This window comes from Diorhabda carinulata, chromosome 2 (assembly GCF_026250575.1).
Source record: "Diorhabda carinulata isolate Delta chromosome 2, icDioCari1.1, whole genome shotgun sequence".
Lineage (NCBI taxonomy): Eukaryota > Metazoa > Arthropoda > Insecta > Coleoptera > Chrysomelidae > Diorhabda > Diorhabda carinulata.
In genome coordinates, this window is record NC_079461.1 from 9,487,296 (window position 1) to 9,505,495 (window position 18,200).

The window sequence follows — 18,200 nt, forward strand, 5'->3', positions numbered from 1 at the left end:
AGTTTTCTAATGCCCAATGTGTATCGGACCTAAGTAGTGAAACAATTACAATTTCCATGTAATCGAAAAAATTAAATGAATTTGTCTTATCCAAAAACCTATTTCAAAATTTGATACTTCTATTAATGATTTTTGAGGAAAGGTTAATGATCTTGAGTTATGTGGGTGATTTTTGAGAAAAGGTTAATGATCTTGAGTTATGTGGGTGATTTTTGAGAAAAGGTTAATGATCTTGAGTTATGTGGGTGATTTTTGCTGTCAACTTGGGAAATTTGAAACTTTGAGAATTTTTTAACTTACTATACCTTGTTTTTAAAATAGGAGGAGTAAATTGAATTTAAGTTGGCAATTCTGATGACTTCTGATTGGCTAGATGACAGCCAGTTTCATACGATACTTTTTACTCATCTGTGACAAAATACTTGTCAATACCTAACCTAAAAATATTTTGTACTTGTTTTCCGTAAACTTTGTTCATTCGCCATTTATGGTTATTGTACATTGCTTTATTTCAACTTAAAAAAAACCAGTTCTTATCAGAACTCATTGTATAACTTTTTGATTGAATATGGATGCTACTCCAAGTACCAGCGCTTTCTTCTCCACCAAAAAGACGGAAATTGATAAGTTTAGATCATTTATCACGAAAAACAGAGAATGATAAATTTGTATAAACAAATTTTAACTGATCAACCAAAAATCAAGTTTACTGCTGTCGTATCTAAAATTGTTACAACGATGGGTTAGTTGTACAAAAATTACATTTTTGTATGAAATTAAGTTAAAACATTTTTACTTTTTAGGGATCGCGAAATCGACTGTATATCGTACGATAAAAGAATATGGAAGTACGGGAACATTTGTTGGTCCAAAACATTCTGGAGGTCGTCCAGGCCTTGTTAAAACATTTGATGAAACTAATAAAAATATCATTTGACGAATTGGACATAGTTGCTTTTTTAAAAACGAGATCCCCACATTGAACAAAATTTTAAATGAAATTAAGAAAAATACGGATTTACAAAATGTCTCTCGTTCATCATTATACAAACTTATGAAAGAAATCAATTTCAAGTAAGTAATTTTGTCATGTTTTATATGAAGGACATCATTATTTTATCATTGTTTGTTGTAGCTTATGATTTGTTTAACCAACCTAAATAATCTATTTAGTCAAAAAAATGATTATTTGTCATACAGGTAATATTATCTCCAATTAAGGAAGTGCATTATATTCATACATTAATGTAGATAAAATTAATAAAACTAAAAATAAGTTTCAAATAAAGACAAGCCTATTAAGATGTTAACAAATAATCTAGCATAAGTATAGGAAATTTTAATGAACTTTCCCTTATACAATCTGCAGGCCATTATATTTAAATATACCTATGTTTATCAAATATAGAAATAAAAGTAGGTAGTGTGTGGGTGTCCCTTATTATTTTCTTCTATTTATTTAGTGTGTTATTAAATATTCATGTAATATGTATAAATTTTTAGATATCTGGAAAGAAGCCCTAAGAGTGTTTTAATAGAACGTGATGATATTGTAAGGTGGAGACGACAATACTTAACATCTATTAAACGTTACAGGTCAGAAGGTAGACCAATTTATTATTTAGATGAAAAATGAAATCCTTATACTTTTCGATTAATATGTTTTTTAGGTTAATAAACATTATAGTTTAATATTGCACTTTGTAGTTATTACATTATAAAAGAAATTTTACATTAACAAACAATACCAAAGAGTTAAAAATGTTATAGTCAGATCTGATGTTTTGTGTTTTGTAAAAACCGAATGAAAATTTCAAAATAATAAAAACTTTATTTCTTATGATTCCTTGCAGGTTTGGTAAATATTGATATTTCTCTTACTAAAGTATGGGTAGGTAATTATGGAAATATATATATATATATATTGTTTCCACAAGGGTATAACTTTGGCATTAAAAGCATAAATATATTTGTTGAATTTTATACATAGCTTGTATTATTAAGAGGTGAGATTCACATATATTATCTATAAATATATTTTTATCAGTGCCAAACTTCAAATTACTTTTCAATATAAAATGTTTGTTAACATAAATGAGGTACAGTTTAATACCACATACATAAAATAAATATTGAAGAAATCTTAATTTAAAAAATTTGAAACAAAACAATACATCCACTTTATTTATTTTTTATAACCTAATATTTAGCTTCGCGATAAGTTTAGGTACTTTTGTTAGATATAATAATTTTGTTAAAACGTTTTGTATATTATAAGTTATTTAAAAAACAACGAATACATAAGTGTAAATAAACCAAGTAGTTTCCACATTGACGAAATCTACCTTTGTTTAATCATTGGGCTGCGAATTTAAACGTTTTATTAACTTGATAATTCAAATCCACATCATGTAACTCGCATTTCTTATAACCCCTGGCAACTTCTTTCACTTATTTTCTACCTCGCCATTACTATTGTTACGCTATGTTATTATTAATCTCACATATTATAAATAAACGGTAATTACCACTTATTCACATAATTATTTAGCAGGTTATCACATTTATTATTTATAAATAAAAACATAACCTTTTGACTTTTCACTTATTTCAGTTCCATGATTGTCACCTGGGCCAATGAAAAGCCGTTTTGAAGTTAATATTCAGATTTTGAACACGATTTCGGAACACACTCTTAATCAGGGCTCTTCTCTAAATCTAGTAACTTTTAGTGGTGTGATTCAGGTTTTTTAAATTACTCCTAGTTTAAAAACAAGGTATAGAATGTTTTCATTTCATGTGTGACAATTTTATTAATATTGAATTTTTTGGCATAATTGTCGTACTATTTGACTAGTTAAATACAAAACAGAATTTCGGATTTAAAGAACTTTATTTAATTCATGTGACACACCCTGTGGTTGGTAAACGGGTGAAACAATACATAAAAAATTTCCTCATAATATAACGAATTTCATGATATTACACTCCACAAATTGATAGGAAATAAAGAAAAATCAAAAATTATCAAATAACACCAATCACATTAAATATATTAGCATATACCTAAAAAAATTGAGAATTTTTTTAACTTCAATTAGACTTAAATTAAGCTTTTAAGCTGTGGTAAATCTAACTCCGTGGAATATTTATATGTCATAATGGTGGCTAATTATTGTATTCTCCTTCTTCATAATCGTCCTCGTACCGCCTACCATTTGTATCAAGGTGTGGTTCATATTTTTGTTCATCCTCTTCTTCATATTTAATCTTTGCAGAATCGAAATCCGCAGATTGATAGTTGGTGTATTCGTAATCTAGAAAAAATATAATCATTCCATATAATAGAATTAAAATGTACAGGGAAGCATAATCTTTGAAGTAAGATTATGGAAATCGTTTTAAAAATGATTATAGAAACTAATAAATTTCACTTAGGACACAATGAAATTTTATTTTACTAATAGAATATGGAATTGATCTATAGTGATAACACTGATTGCTATCAGTGAAATGAATCTTGGGATTAAAGGTATACATTATAAACAAAGATTTGGTCAAAAAGTGTCTTAAAGAAAAATCCACACATGACATATCACCTACGCAGTAAATATTTTATCAGAGTTTTAAACCGGTTGCAATCAAATAATAAACGTGAAGTGAAAAATTAAAATTGTTTTGGCCCTTGGAACATACCGAAAAAATTATTCTAGCCTGAAGGCTTCAAAGTCTGGAGACCCCTGTTTTAGTGGATAGAGGATATTCACATCGATGGCAAATGGGCAATTATTTCTCACATACAGCTGTGAATCTTAGGTATTGACAGCCTTTGGAAAGAAAGAGTAAAATTGGGGTAGCAGAGGTGAAAAATCTCAAGTGATACTAGAATGATAGATTCAGAAACTCGCAGTTAAGAGAAGATTTAAAAGTTAAACCCATACAAGAATACATAGAAGAGATAACTAGGATGATGGATCCACCTACAAAGGTTGGATAATATAGTATCAGCTAAGAAAATTTAGGAAAGTAAAATGCCAGAAAAAAGGAAAAATAGAGGACCATGAGTAACATGGGATAACAGTCTAGAAAAAATTTGAAAATAGAAGGGAAGATCATGGGTCGAAGCAAAGAAATTGGAGACTAACAGCTTTTTATAAGAAATTAGCTAAATAAATAAAATTAACAGCCTTACCTACACTCTAGGGTAAAAAATGGAAATATGTATATATAGATTCTAGTGGAGCAATGTTTATTTACACTTACGCTAGTAGATTAAAAATAAATTTGTTAAAGAATTTACATTGTCATTTCTATATTCTGTAAAATATTTTATAATGCCATATATTATCCTCGTACATTAAAATTCAAAATGTATATAATTTAAATGAAGGTTTGCCTATTTATAATGCAAATTAAATTTACAATAATTAAAGTAAATACGGAAGGAGATTCGTCTACTTCACCTTTAGAAGATTACTAGAATAAATGCCATAGTTTCAAGTACCAGTTGCTAACAAGCGTTACATAAAAATATATGGGCAATGTATATCTAAGAAATCTTTATTTTAACTTGCTGCAGTATATATTAAAAGTTTCTTTTTGTGTTACTGTTTTAATATTATGTAATAATATAATATTATATTATTACATCATAAGTTAGATATTTTTGTCAAGTATTGCTAAACATCACCTAAGTATTGATAATCATTTAAAACAAATTAAAATCTAAACTTTTTAATTTTCATTAGCACCATTGAAGCAAAATCAATATTTATTCAGAAGCTGGTGGGGGATAAAAAATCTTAATTTGATATTAACTTATTTATGATGAACTGAAACTTGCTGAAATGTTGGAAGCATATACTATCCGCAAGGCAATACTCTAAGACATCAGACCCTTGTGCTTCACATTATTATCTAGCATTTAAGTTCAGTTCAAATTATGGTTTAATTTGAACAGTATAGAACAATCTAATGCAAACAATGTAAAGTAAAATCACAATAAAAATTCTAAGTTATCTCTAAACTTCCCCATTAAAGGTCTAGTATTAATTACATTATTGATTTTAGTACATCCCTTTCATATAAGTAATAAAAAAACAGTAGACACACAACTTACCATCAACTGGTTCTTCCTTGACTCTAACCATATCGTTACCCTCATCGGTCTTAATAAATTCAACTCTTTCTATCTTCTCCTTCTCTCTTCTTTCCCTACGTTCTCTCTTCCGAGCGTCTCTATCTTTATCTCTAGATTTCGATCTTCTTCTCTTTCTGTCTTTATCACGATCCCTAAAACATAATATAACCAAAACATTCTTATGGTAATAATACTTATTTCTTATGGTAATAATACTTATTTAACATAATTTGTTAGATGTAAAGAACCGTAAGCGTATAACTTATTCAAATCAGGAATGATGTTTGTAACTTCAAGAGTTAAGATAAAGGTTTGTTACACTCACTTCACTTGTGTGTTACAATCAACAACAGATGCTATAAGGTGTTCGATTCAAGGCCCAGAGTCTCCTGCAACTAGAGCTTCATTAACCCCACAAATAGTACAAGGAAACTTTACCAGAAATCATTTGGACAAGGATGGAGTGTAATTTTTCTCTCACATGAATCCAGATTTTGCCTATTTGGAAATGATCAACGTGTCCAAAGTATACAAAAAAGTATAACGAAATGTTGCTTAATACTGAATACCATATACTTTGCAATATAATGGAATGGGTAGCAATGACATGGAATTAGAGGTCATCTTGATACTCCAATCCAATAAAGCCTCTTTGGGATGTAATTTAACCACATAATTCACATGAGATATTTCGAATTATTGGAAGTTCTAACCAAAATGAAATTATAAATGATTCAAAGCATACCCAACTAATGTCAAGTAGTTATAGATGTCAGTAGAGAAACTATACCCAATAAAACCGGATACTTTCATTGATTTTTAGATGTGATTTCAAATCTTTCATTAGCATTTTTTAGTTGAACAATAGTTGTTGAAGTTGAAGAATTTATTAGATTTTCACGTTTATTATTGTTCGGAAAATGATTGGAGTTATTTGGGTCATAGTTATATGATATGATCCCTTCTACCCTGGTAGACTAGTGGGTAAATGCGAGCAGAGGATTGTTTCATTTGTTTACGGTTCTCTAAAAATGATTTATTCCTCTTAATTGATTGTATATTAGATCAAAATTTGGTTCTGGGTTAGGATCCACTATAAGCTGATAGATGATGTATTTGACCTTAGATCATAGTTTCCGAAAAATTCTTTTGTTACTATTCAAACTCGAATTTTCTAAACAAAAGCTTATTTTTTACAATAAAAATATGTAACTAATAGATAGATTGAGAGTTGTCATGTAAATCTGAAAGTCAAATGAAAAGTTACATAATAAAATAGGTACTCCAGAAAAAACATGTTGAAAGGTACCTTGAAAATATTGAACCATTATCAATTGATTAATTGACTTGTTTCATGCATCAACAAATAGATATAACATTTCAAGTATCAAATTTATTGTTATTGCACAAATTAGTAAAAAAAATTGTAATCAATACTCACCTATCTCGATCTCTTCTACTTTCATATCCGTCATCATCGATGGTAATCTCATCTCTGATTTTGTCCTTGCTTCTTCTTCTCTTATCTCTCCTTGGCGACCTAGATCTACTTCTCCTTCTTCTTTCTCTAGATCGAGATCTCCTTCGATCAAATTCTCTTTCCCTAACTCTATCCCTATCCCTAGTTTCGCGTTCTCGATTAATACCCCTTTCTTCCCTCTCGCGCTCTAACCTGTAACGTTCCCTTTCTCTTTCGTTGTCTTCACGACCCGAATGTTTAATATTTACGTCCGGTCCACCTCTTCTAGTACCACCCAAGCCGCCACCTGAACAGAATAAAAAACGTGGTTCTGATTATAATTCTATGTGAATGAGTGTTGGTAGTAATAGCATTAGCTCCCGCTATTTGCTACAAACTGGAGGATAAAAATAAATTATATATTAGTTGTCTTAACAAACTTTATTATCAAAACGAACTATGTTTCCCATACTTAACCCCTTAACTTATGTGCTTGAGTTAATTAGTGCAAATCAATGTTATGATTAATTTTTCATTCTTTCCATTTTTTTTAATAATACAATGTGTTTTTTACATAAAAAAATTGTTTTTAATTGATTTTTACAAAAAATCTGACAGAATTGATGAAAGTTGGTATATTACATTGATGTAGCTCTTGCAGAAAAAGATCGATTCCCTGGTTCAATACTTTTGCAATAAAAAATTAAAAGGTTCATATCTGCGATCACAATAAATGCAATTGAGTGATCTTGGTACACCAATTTTATAAAGATAAAAGATGAACCGATATAAAAATCATACAATCTTTGATGCCAAATTGAAAAGAAGGTTAGGATTTAGGGACCAATTTGCAAAAAATGGACGTTTACAAACCTAAAATATAAAAAGGGACTTTAGGGACCTAACTAAAAGCCCTGGAACAATCTACGAGTACTAAAAGAGCACTATCGGAAAGCACTGTCGTCTTAACAAACACCTAAAGACGCTAGACTTTGCAGATTTTGTTGCATAGGGAACGAAACCTGTATCCACATACTGTTGAAGTGTGAAACACTACGGAACTGCAGAGCAGTTCACCTGGAAGCTTATGAAATAGAAGACGAAGATTTCTGACAGCTACACATTCTGTACTTTTTAAAAGAAGTGAGATTAACAGATCAGCTGTAAACACTGGGTTCTCCAATATTGCAGTAAGAAAAGGGGACGCATAGATCTTCGCAGTGTATTTGATACTCCAATACCCACATACACATTGTCGTTGCTTCTGCAATGAATGCTGAACACAAATTTTGGTTCCGGAAATGTTTAACTATATTATTATAACGACAAAAAAGGGGGAACCCGTTCAGTATTCATCCTTTGAACAATCTATTAAATAATTGTATCTTTGTCATGGTTTCTAAGTATGGATTTCAGGATTGTGTGGTATTATTACAATTATTAAAATATAACCTAATAGAATTTCAAAGATGAAACACTTCATTTCATAATTTCCAATGATGACAGTTCAAAAAAATTACTCACCTAATCTTCTAGGCAGCCATCCTTTGACAGTCCTAGCTCTTTCAACATCAACTAAAACCCTCCTACCATCAATTTTCTTACCGTCGGCGTGTTTGTAAGCGGCTGGAATATTAATTTTTTACATCACGAACGATAATCTCAATACTTTACTAACTTTCAAAGTTGTTTTGTTTATATAAATTCAACATTTGATAACAAAATACAATTACAATGCATCCTGCACTGTTGTTTTGACAACAACCACCAAAATCAGTTTACTGGTTTCTTTAGTTCAAAGACTACAGCTGACCAAGTTAGAATAGATTGAATTAATATAAAAATCAAAATCTCAGGTAAATGTTGGAATGATTTTAGAACTCCATCTGTCCTAAGTTTATGTATATGCTGTTTTGAATTGAAAGTTTAAATGACGTCCAATAAGTAAGGCAATTTGTTATTAGTGACGGCGTTTAGTCATGAATGAAGTTTTATTCTTGAGTACAGTCAAAATCTGGTTAAAAAAACGATGATGTTCCTTATGATGATTTATAAGATTCTTTTTTATCTAAATCAAAATCAAGTTATGAATGAACTAGAATTTATTAAAGTAAACTTTCAGGATTAAATGATTTTGTTAATAAATTTCAAGGAGAGTCAAAAGATGTAAAATTTATATTGGGTAAAAAATTTTATCTCAGATATTTCAATTGATTTAGTTTCTCTTGATCAGGGTCCAAAATTATGAGTTACTAGGACTGTTTTCTTAGTAGAGATTCAATTAATTGCTCAGCTGTTGAATAGAGTTAGGTCATAGAGTTGATTGTATGTCATTTATGACTATTGTTGTAATTGCAAATCATGCATAACTAGGCGAATGATTGACTTCCTACTTATATCCAGCTCATTTATAAAACTGTTATCCGACTTTTACTGTTATAAGTTTCTTTCAGATAGAAATAGATGGGGCAATAAATTGTTAATTCATTTGTTCACTTTCTTTTGTACCATTCATTCGATTTATAAGAGCGAAATCAAAAAGGGGAATATAAAAATCAACTTAATTTTTATAATAATCAAGCATCGATTAATCAAGAATGAAAATTTTGAATTTATAGAGATATGCATTAGATAACATGAAATAAGGGAATACGAATACAAATAGAAAATGTTTCAAGTGAAGACTGCGAAATTCTATCTATAATTTATAATCCCAAGAAAAGCCATCAGTAAATGATTGATGTGTCATGCTCACACTTTGCTCTTAATATAACCCAAAGAAGTATAATACAAACGAACCCAAGAAACCAGATGACTGAAATAAATAAACGAAAATAATAAAAAACGACGTTGAAAGTTTACATTAGGAAGGGTAGTTTAGACGTACTAGACCAAAAATAATAAACAATTAACTGTACTTTCAAGAATGTCAATTATACAAGACGTAACCAATAAAATTTCATCCTCGAGGAACCTAAAGACAAAAAAGTTTTTCATAATAAAAAACATGTAAAAATTTGGAAGATGAAAGAATTTTAACAAAAAAAACTCGTAACTACATACCCGCAACTTGGAACCACTTATTCTTTTCTAATAGCTAGTGTGGAAAATCAATATATTATTTAGACTCATCATTTTCTCTATAATAAGAAAGATTTATTGATAATAAATGATCGTATTTCCAACATTTCATTTTATAAAAACACTTCTATTTAATACATTTTCCACACATCATGGTCCAGTGTTTCCAACTATATTTTGTGCATTTATAAAAAGTGGCACCGTGTAAGTCAATTAAAAAATCTTAGAAGCCAAAAATCTGGTGATTTAATCGATCCTTTTTCAATGCATCACTGGATTCTACCACCTATTAGATGAACATAATAAATATATTTGATAGTAACTTTATGACTGTAAGGGGATGAGTGATGGGAATAAATTAATGTTTACTTGAATGTGCTGGTATCCAAGAATTGGAGTCCTGGGTATGAATATTTTATTAATATTCATTCATTCATTCAAAATATTAATTTTTTTATTTTGAAAAACTCTTGTTATCAGTTTCTGGATGACAGTTTTTTATTTGGTTATCTGGTATATGAAGATTATGACAAATATTGAAAGTACAGCAATATTGTGAAGCATTGCTGACTTTTCGATTAAAAACACTAGATCAGTTTCGGAGATACATAAGCAAATTGAATATAATTCTTAAAAATTTCTATATTTAGCAGAACAGATGCACAAGCTCAACATATCTACAGAATGAATACCATTGTTGGAAATAAATATAATACTTATAATACAGAGTGGAATTTTAGTTTCTTGTGTATCGACCAAACCTAATTACTATAACCAAACTCCAATTTCGATATGTAAATCGAAGAACTACACAGATAATTTCCAATTTCTGAAAACTTGTTGAAATATTGTAGCCTCTCAGGAAATAGTTTTGATTTCATGACTTTTTTTATCTTGTTTAAACATGGTATTTATGCTAGATTGAATCTAACCATGTTTTACGTATAAATTAAACTTATTAAAAGTGTCAACACATTCTGAAAAATATATTCATCATATTGTGTTGCTTTTTACAAACTACAAACATGTTTTAAGAATACCATATCATGTTACTTGTTATAATTTTTTCTCCTCCATATACAGTTTTTCTGTATATAGTTACCATTGTACAATTTATATATGTTTTGGAAAGGGCAGGACTTCTGCTTTGATTTGCAATTTTTTTACATAACATAATCCGTCTTTATATACTATAACTTGTATAAGTGACTCCTATATCTTCGAAAATTTTCCAAATTTTCTTTAGTATCAATTCTTATTTTTTTTTCTTTTTGTATCATAAAAATATGTTCATGTAGGTACACGTCTACTTGCTATGTGCTTCATCTAGGGTAGAGTTCCAGTCTCTCTGGTATACTTTCTAGACTAATTGTATTGCTTTGCACTGTGTTTTAATAATTTCTGACATAATTGTATAGTATTCAAGGGGCTCGCCAATTTTTACCTACGATATTGCTCAAAATAAATTATTATTGACTTTAAATAGGCATATGATTCTGTATTAAGTAAACTCCTGTACCAAGCTCTAGCAGACTTGGAATACCTAAGAAATTAATACGATTCGTGAAAATGACACTAAACAAAACCGAAAACATAGTAGTCGAAGAAGAGAGCTTATCCGAAAAATTCCAAACAAAAAAAACAGGGCGACCCGTTATCAACAGTTTTGTTCAATCTCCTACTAGAGGTGATTCCCAGGGATATTGGATTACGATCCCGAGGAATGATTTATAATAGCAAAATGTAAGTCCTGGTATACATATGGTCTACATGTCAACAAACATATGGAAATGGGTAACGAATTTTTAAATGACAATCAATTATAAATCACAACAGAACAAAACAAGAAGTTCCAGTTCGATAGAGTACAAGAGTTTGAATACCTGGGAGTAACAGTAACAAGTAGACGAAATTAAAGAAATCGGCAGAAGAGTGGTAAGAGATAATAAAACAGTTGGTGCTCTAGTAGGTTTTCTAAGGTCCAAAGATATCTCAAGGGTAGCGAAACTAAGAATTTACAGTGTAGTTATACAACCTACAGTGTTATATGGTAGTGAATGCTGGGGCATGAATAAGAAAGAAGATAACAGGCTAAATGCATGGGAGAGAGAAGTGTTAAGAAAAATTTTTTTAAGGGATAAGAGTTAAATAAGATGAATGGAGAAGTAGAACGAATGCAGAGATTAAAAGGTTATATGGTTAGACAGAGCTCGGCTATATAGTTTTGGTTTGGGCATACAGAATAAAAAGAGGGCGTCCATGTAGGAAATGTCTAGATGCATGTAAGAAAGTTAGCGATAGCGAACTGGCGCAATGCAGCCATGAACAAAAGTTAAGAGAGGCAGTAGAGAGCCTTCAAGCCATGGGCCTATAAGAGGTCAGCAGAATTAAGCTCATTACTCTTAATTAACACATGAACCAAATCATAAATAAAGCTAAGAATACAAAAAATAATTTAATCACAGAAAATGTATAAAAATACATGTAAAGAAGCAAGGTGGAGGTGATAGAAAATATAAACTTTGGAAAAAATGTCTCATGGGTATAATCTTTGTTATTGAAATTGTTGTTTCCCTAGCCACGTTTCTAAATACTCAAATTTTAAAAACTGTTGAAACTGATCTAGTGATATAGGTATAGATGTAATATACCTACCCATTACTTACGTTAATAATTCATGAAATCATCGTTATCGAAAAAAGTTCAGAATTGAATATTTTATAATATTCGTCACTGGAAGATGTAGATAATCCTTTTTATATAATAGGTTTTACCTGGTGCGCATTTACTTACTGAGCGCATACCCAATTAAAAGTAAATTTTAGTTAATTAAGGTGTCGTCCGGAAGAAGCGGGAAATATCGTCATTGGAGGCTTAAGAATTAAAATAAGTAAAAGATATTTGATTCTTATATAGTTACTAATGAAAAAAATGAGAATGCCTGGATTAAAATTTAGCAGTACATGCAACTGCGTGATAAGCCGGTAAATAGAACAAGACGTCATGTTTCTTTAATATTGATAAAAAAGGAAATAAGTTCCACTTACGTTTTCAATAGATCATGAAGTATTCCATAGATTTTTATCAGAATAAAAATGTGAATGAAGGATATATTGAGTTAATTAAATGATATAAAAGCATTTGCTGGATTCTTGTAGGGTAATTCAATATCTGGGAGTGAAAGTATTTATTGCCTATTTGGAAGTGGACAAAACTTCTTTGTAAAAGACCATTCTACAAATAATCATGTAAATTGGATAGTTTGGATTCCAATAATGATAAAATGAGGTAATTATCTCCCGAATACTAATTTTTGTATTAATTGACGCAAAGTTTCCCACTCCCACCGATAGAAACCAAAATCTCAAAATGAAAATATTTAAAGTGAACTATTGTCATAAATAAAGCTAATTTTAAGAATGACACGTAATTTAATATCCTACCCCGCAATAACTAATTCTTTTAAAATTATATTTGTATGCAGGGTGCTTACCACACATACAAACCTATATAGCCAGCAAAAAGCGGAAGTTTGGGACAAATTCGGCACTACTTAGTTGCCAGCAGGACGACTGTATAAAAAAAATACAAAGAATTAATTTTAGTTTCGTTGTTTTAGATTGAACAAAGTTGCTGGCTACATAAAGATGACTAAAAGAGTTCAATATACCACACATATAAGCAACATTTGTTGATTAGCAAAAGGCAATGGGTATAGCTACAAATCAATACTTTCTTAAAATTCAATTTAAATAAAAAAAAACAAATTTAACTTACCATAACTACCTGATAGGTTTAGTTCAAAAGTTACCTGATATTCCATTATGGAGTACCTCATAAACCATTATTTTTATTTAAAATGTTTCCTACTACAATTTTTATTATATGCAAAAAATTATTCGATAGGTCATTAAAATGGTATGGAAATAAAATTATACATTTAATCTAAAGGAGTAAGTATCTTGAGAAACAATTTAAAGTGTAATAAGAAAGCCGGAAAATAATTACCACACAAGGTGTTCCTTACCCATACTTAAATGAAAATTACATGAAAGTCTTCAATCTACTAAACTTAAACTAAAGCACAAATGCAACGTTTTTTAAGCCTATTCAGAAAATCGGTTTTGAGGGGTTTGAATTGTTTTTCCGAAAATTTCTTTTTATTTTTGATTTAGTGATTATATAAATGAATTGCATTCATGTAATTTCACTTTGAAACAGGCATCAACGACTTTATTGAAACTTTGAAATACTTCAACGTATTTCAAACAATTCAATGAGTCTCTTCCCAAGATGTTTATTTTATTTAGAAACACTTGCATGAATTTCTCTTTAAAACTGGAGAGCCATGCGTAATCTCATCACTACACTCTACACTACATGTACTTGCCCACTTTAGAACTTAAAAGTTTTTTGTCTGCTCCTGCTTCAATCTAATCTAAATCATTTTCTCCAATTATTCTATAAGGGCATAGTTCGTGAAGTTCATCTTTTTTTAGTATAACGCCACCTACAAGGATAGCAGCTTGCATGTGTCATTATGCAGACTAGAATATTTGCCAACTTTAGATCTGTAACAATATCGTTCCATGCCACCAAAGTTATTGATAGACAATTTTAATCACAAAATTGAAGCATTTGTGTAATTTTCATGTGTACTCGTATAGTCTATAGCTAAGATGAGTGAGTTAATTTCCGGTGATTCATTTATCTCTGAATAGACACATACATATTAAAAATCCACCTCCCCCATCAATACCAAACTTGAAATTGTCGCTTAGCTTGAATAGTAGCTATGAAATCTTCAAGTTCTCTTTTCAAATTAGGTTGAATATTTTTTTTGCTTTTAGAAGATACTCAAACAACGTTAGCTATTGCACAAGTAGTTCTCAGGCTAAAATTAAATGTTTTTATTTTTTTGAAAATCTTCCAATACTAAGTAAATACTGATTGGGAAATTTGTTGTTTTAGCACTTTTATTTAAATATATTTTCACTGGTTTACCCCTCATCTAAGAAAGTGATATGATTGAATCATTCTTCGATTGTTTATCAGCTATTACATTGTTTCAATAAAGACGAAGTAACTTGTTCTTCAACTTTCAAGATTCATTCACAGCTTTGTCAAAATTGGTTACGATCATTTAATTAAACCGAAGCATTTACAACACCACTTTTTAACTAAAGACTGTCTTGTGTTTAGTCCATTGCCTAAATAATTAACATGTCCTGATGATCATGAAATTTCACATAGCTCACTTTTACAAGACCTGAGTCAATACAAATAAAGTAGTCTGGTTGTTTATCAATGTTAGCACATCGATACATATTCATTTTGTAAGCATTGCACATGTTGAATCTCGATTTTCTTTATGAGTTCTATGGCGATTCAAACTAATTTTTCTAAATTTGAGGAAAATTTCAAACAAAAATTAATCTAGAATAAATTCAACTCTACTCTAATACCGAAGGGCGCTCCGAATAAGATTTGTTTACATTTTGACTCTAGTCTACATTCTACACACTATGCCATAATATTAATACTATGTTTCCGTATCTATATTTTTATATTTTGTGTATATTCAACACAGGCATTCAAAAATCATTCTATATATGAATATTTGAAGAAGAATCAAAAGTATTCGTAATACTTTCATATCGATTGATTTTATTATTTACATAGAAAAGGTGAATGTAATTCATTCATATAATCATTAAATGGAAAGTAAAATAGAAATTTTCGGAAAAACAAATTCAAGTCCCTATTATTTTCCAACAGCTCGGGAAACCGATTTTCTAAATAAGCTTAAAACGTTGCATTTGCTCTAGTTTAAATGTATACTTAGATCGAAGTAATTTTCATTCAAATCTGGTTAAGGAGCTATAGTTTAAGTGTATACTTAGATCGAAGTAATTTTCATTCAAGTTTGGTTAAGGAACACAGTGGCACATCACTCATTAAATACGAAATAGACAAGACTGCATCAGAAATAAAATATTGTTGTAAAAAATCTAACAAATTTTATTTATAAATATATATAAGTATATTAGAAAGAAAACGAGTGAGTAATCAAGAACATATTAATATTACAAGCACATTCATATTATCAGAAAATATAAGATTTTTTTCCCTGCTTACCTACCCTAAGATATTTAGTTTAAAAATATTGTCATACACTAATAATTTATCAAAAAATTACCTTTATCAGTACTTGTTTACTGTGATATCCACCTCTACAAAGAAAACAGAAAATATGTATGATTCCAGTGGTTTATTTACTCTGGAAATAACTAACCTTATATTTATCTTAAAAAATATTAGTAGCCATACACATTGATCTAAAAAATATCTAGGTTATATATAAAGTTGAATTTGACTTTAAATATGTAATTAACTGTGGTATTATTGAAATCATATTTTGATATAATGTAAGGATACTTACAGTGCATGTCTCTTTCATGTTCATATTCAATAAAAGCATACCCCCTTGGTTTACCATTGATACTGTTGTGAATCAACAAGATCTAAAAATAAAATATTAGGTACCATAAAAATTTTGGAAAATTTTTATTCTGAAATTTACTGCCAAAGCACAACTGAACTTTTTTCACTCGCATACCTTCTAGTCCATTTTGTTTTATATCTTAAAATAGGACAAAATTGTGAGAGGTATTTTTGTAGCTCTAAGTATCCATAGGCTAAAAAGTTGTGCTAATCTGGCTCACAGGAATATACAGGAGAACAAAGTATGATGCCAATATTTTGGTGAGCAAAATATTGGCAGGAAACACCGTATCGCTAGGTTAAGATTTGCACTGGAGCATGAAAAATGGAATGTGCAAGATTGGGGTGATGTATTACTAGTTATTCAATTTCATTGCAATTATCAGAAATCACAGTGATGTAATACTTTTAGGCAGAATGTATAATTCAACTTTGATTGATAAATATAGGTGTTAAATTGCAGCAATATGTAGAGGAGAATGCTTTTCACAATTTATATAGCATAGTTTTATATAGTTTTCTCACCAATTCAGAAACAAAAGTCATTTCCAAGAAAAACTTCTCAAAAATACCAAAAGAAACGGGAAATGGCCAGCTGTATTTAGATAATCCACACAATTAAATATAAGGTACAATAGAACATTATTACATTTCAGACATTTAATGTAATATCCAAAACTATTCTCAAATCTATAGTGTCTATTTTTACTAAAAATAGCCTAATTATGGATTTGTACCTTATATAGGAAACTTTAATTCAATAAATAAAATGAAGGTAATTATGAACACATATTGTCAAAAATGTTTATGGTGTGAAATAGAAAATATTCAAATATATAAATATCTTCATTGGATATCCACTTATTATATCGCATCAATTTTTAATACACAAGTCATTTGATCTAATGTATGGTTTTTTGATGCATGTTATTCATTAAATAGGAATAGAATTAGTGCAATTCAAGATTAATAATTTGTAATCTTGTACTGACCTTTTTAATAGGACCATATACTTCAAATTCTCTGCGAAGTTTGGACTCTGAAGTATCATAATTCTAAAACAATATTTATATTTATTACCTTCATAGTAATACCGATAGAAATAATAAGATAAAAAACTTACAATTCTAGCAACAAAAAGTGTTTTAAAGGGATCTGAAGTACTGTTAGGTGCAGAAGCGGGATCCCATACAGCAATTTCTTGTTCCAATTTATAAGCAACTTGCTCAGCTCGTTCTCTTCGTCGCCTTTCTAATCTTTCTTCTCTCGTTTCAACTTTTGTTGGTGGAGGAGTGTCTTTGGGATCCTAAAAGTACATAAGTATTTAATAATTAATTTATTAATTTACTTTAAAAATATACTCACTTCAAAACTATCTAGAAATTGACTAACGCCCAGGTAGCCTCTATTCTTCTTTTCATGGGGTAACTTAGCGACTGGTGGTAAATATGGAATAGGATCGCGTGGTGCAAATAAAGCTAGTAGATTTGGTGGTAAAAACTGAGTCATCTTCACAAAGTTTTTAATATTTTTAACCTAGTGCATATTTGTTATCGTAGTTGAAAATAAACACAACACTTTAATCATTCAATTTTTTCGGTTAATCACAAATTCAACATTCACCTTCTGAGTTATTTCACAAAATGGACGACCATTAGATAGAAATGCACCGTATATGCGAACAATGTTGCCACCTCTATGATTCTAAAATTAGCAGCTTCACTAATAAAATATCAGTAAATTTCATAATAATTAGGAAATAGAATAATTAAAAAAATTATATATATATATATATATATATATATATATATAATTAAAAAAATTATATATATATATATATATATATATATATATATATATATATATATATATATGTATTATTATTATATATTATTTCCTCGAACTTTTTATTACAATTTATCGTTTTGACTTTGAATCTGTTTCAGAAAACGGGTAAAAAATTGACTTCTCGATCTACTTCGGTCTTTATCAAAATATTTTGTTTTAACTGGATTT

At 29.4% G+C, this 18,200-nt stretch overlaps 1 protein-coding gene and 1 long non-coding RNA gene across 2 annotated transcripts; one reads left to right on the forward strand and one right to left on the reverse strand.

The window, feature by feature from the left end:
- Positions 1-406: 406 nt before the first annotated feature.
- Positions 407-4,051, forward strand: LOC130903505 (uncharacterized). The gene is made up of 4 exons (XR_009060749.1): positions 407-742; positions 804-1,074; positions 1,136-1,200; positions 1,504-4,051. It is a non-coding gene; the product is annotated as an uncharacterized LOC130903505 (long non-coding RNA).
- LOC130903503 (U1 small nuclear ribonucleoprotein 70 kDa) lies at positions 2,875-17,883 on the reverse strand. Its single transcript, XM_057815641.1, has 8 exons — positions 17,550-17,883; positions 17,308-17,490; positions 17,177-17,239; positions 16,123-16,204; positions 8,124-8,225; positions 6,582-6,906; positions 5,120-5,292; positions 2,875-3,317 (listed from the first exon to the last, which is right to left on the reverse strand). The coding sequence occupies exons 1-8, from the start codon at positions 17,691-17,693 to the stop codon at positions 3,169-3,171; spliced, it is 1,221 nt and encodes a 406-aa protein (XP_057671624.1). The 5' UTR covers positions 17,694-17,883; the 3' UTR covers positions 2,875-3,168.
- Positions 17,884-18,200: the final 317 nt, after the last annotated feature.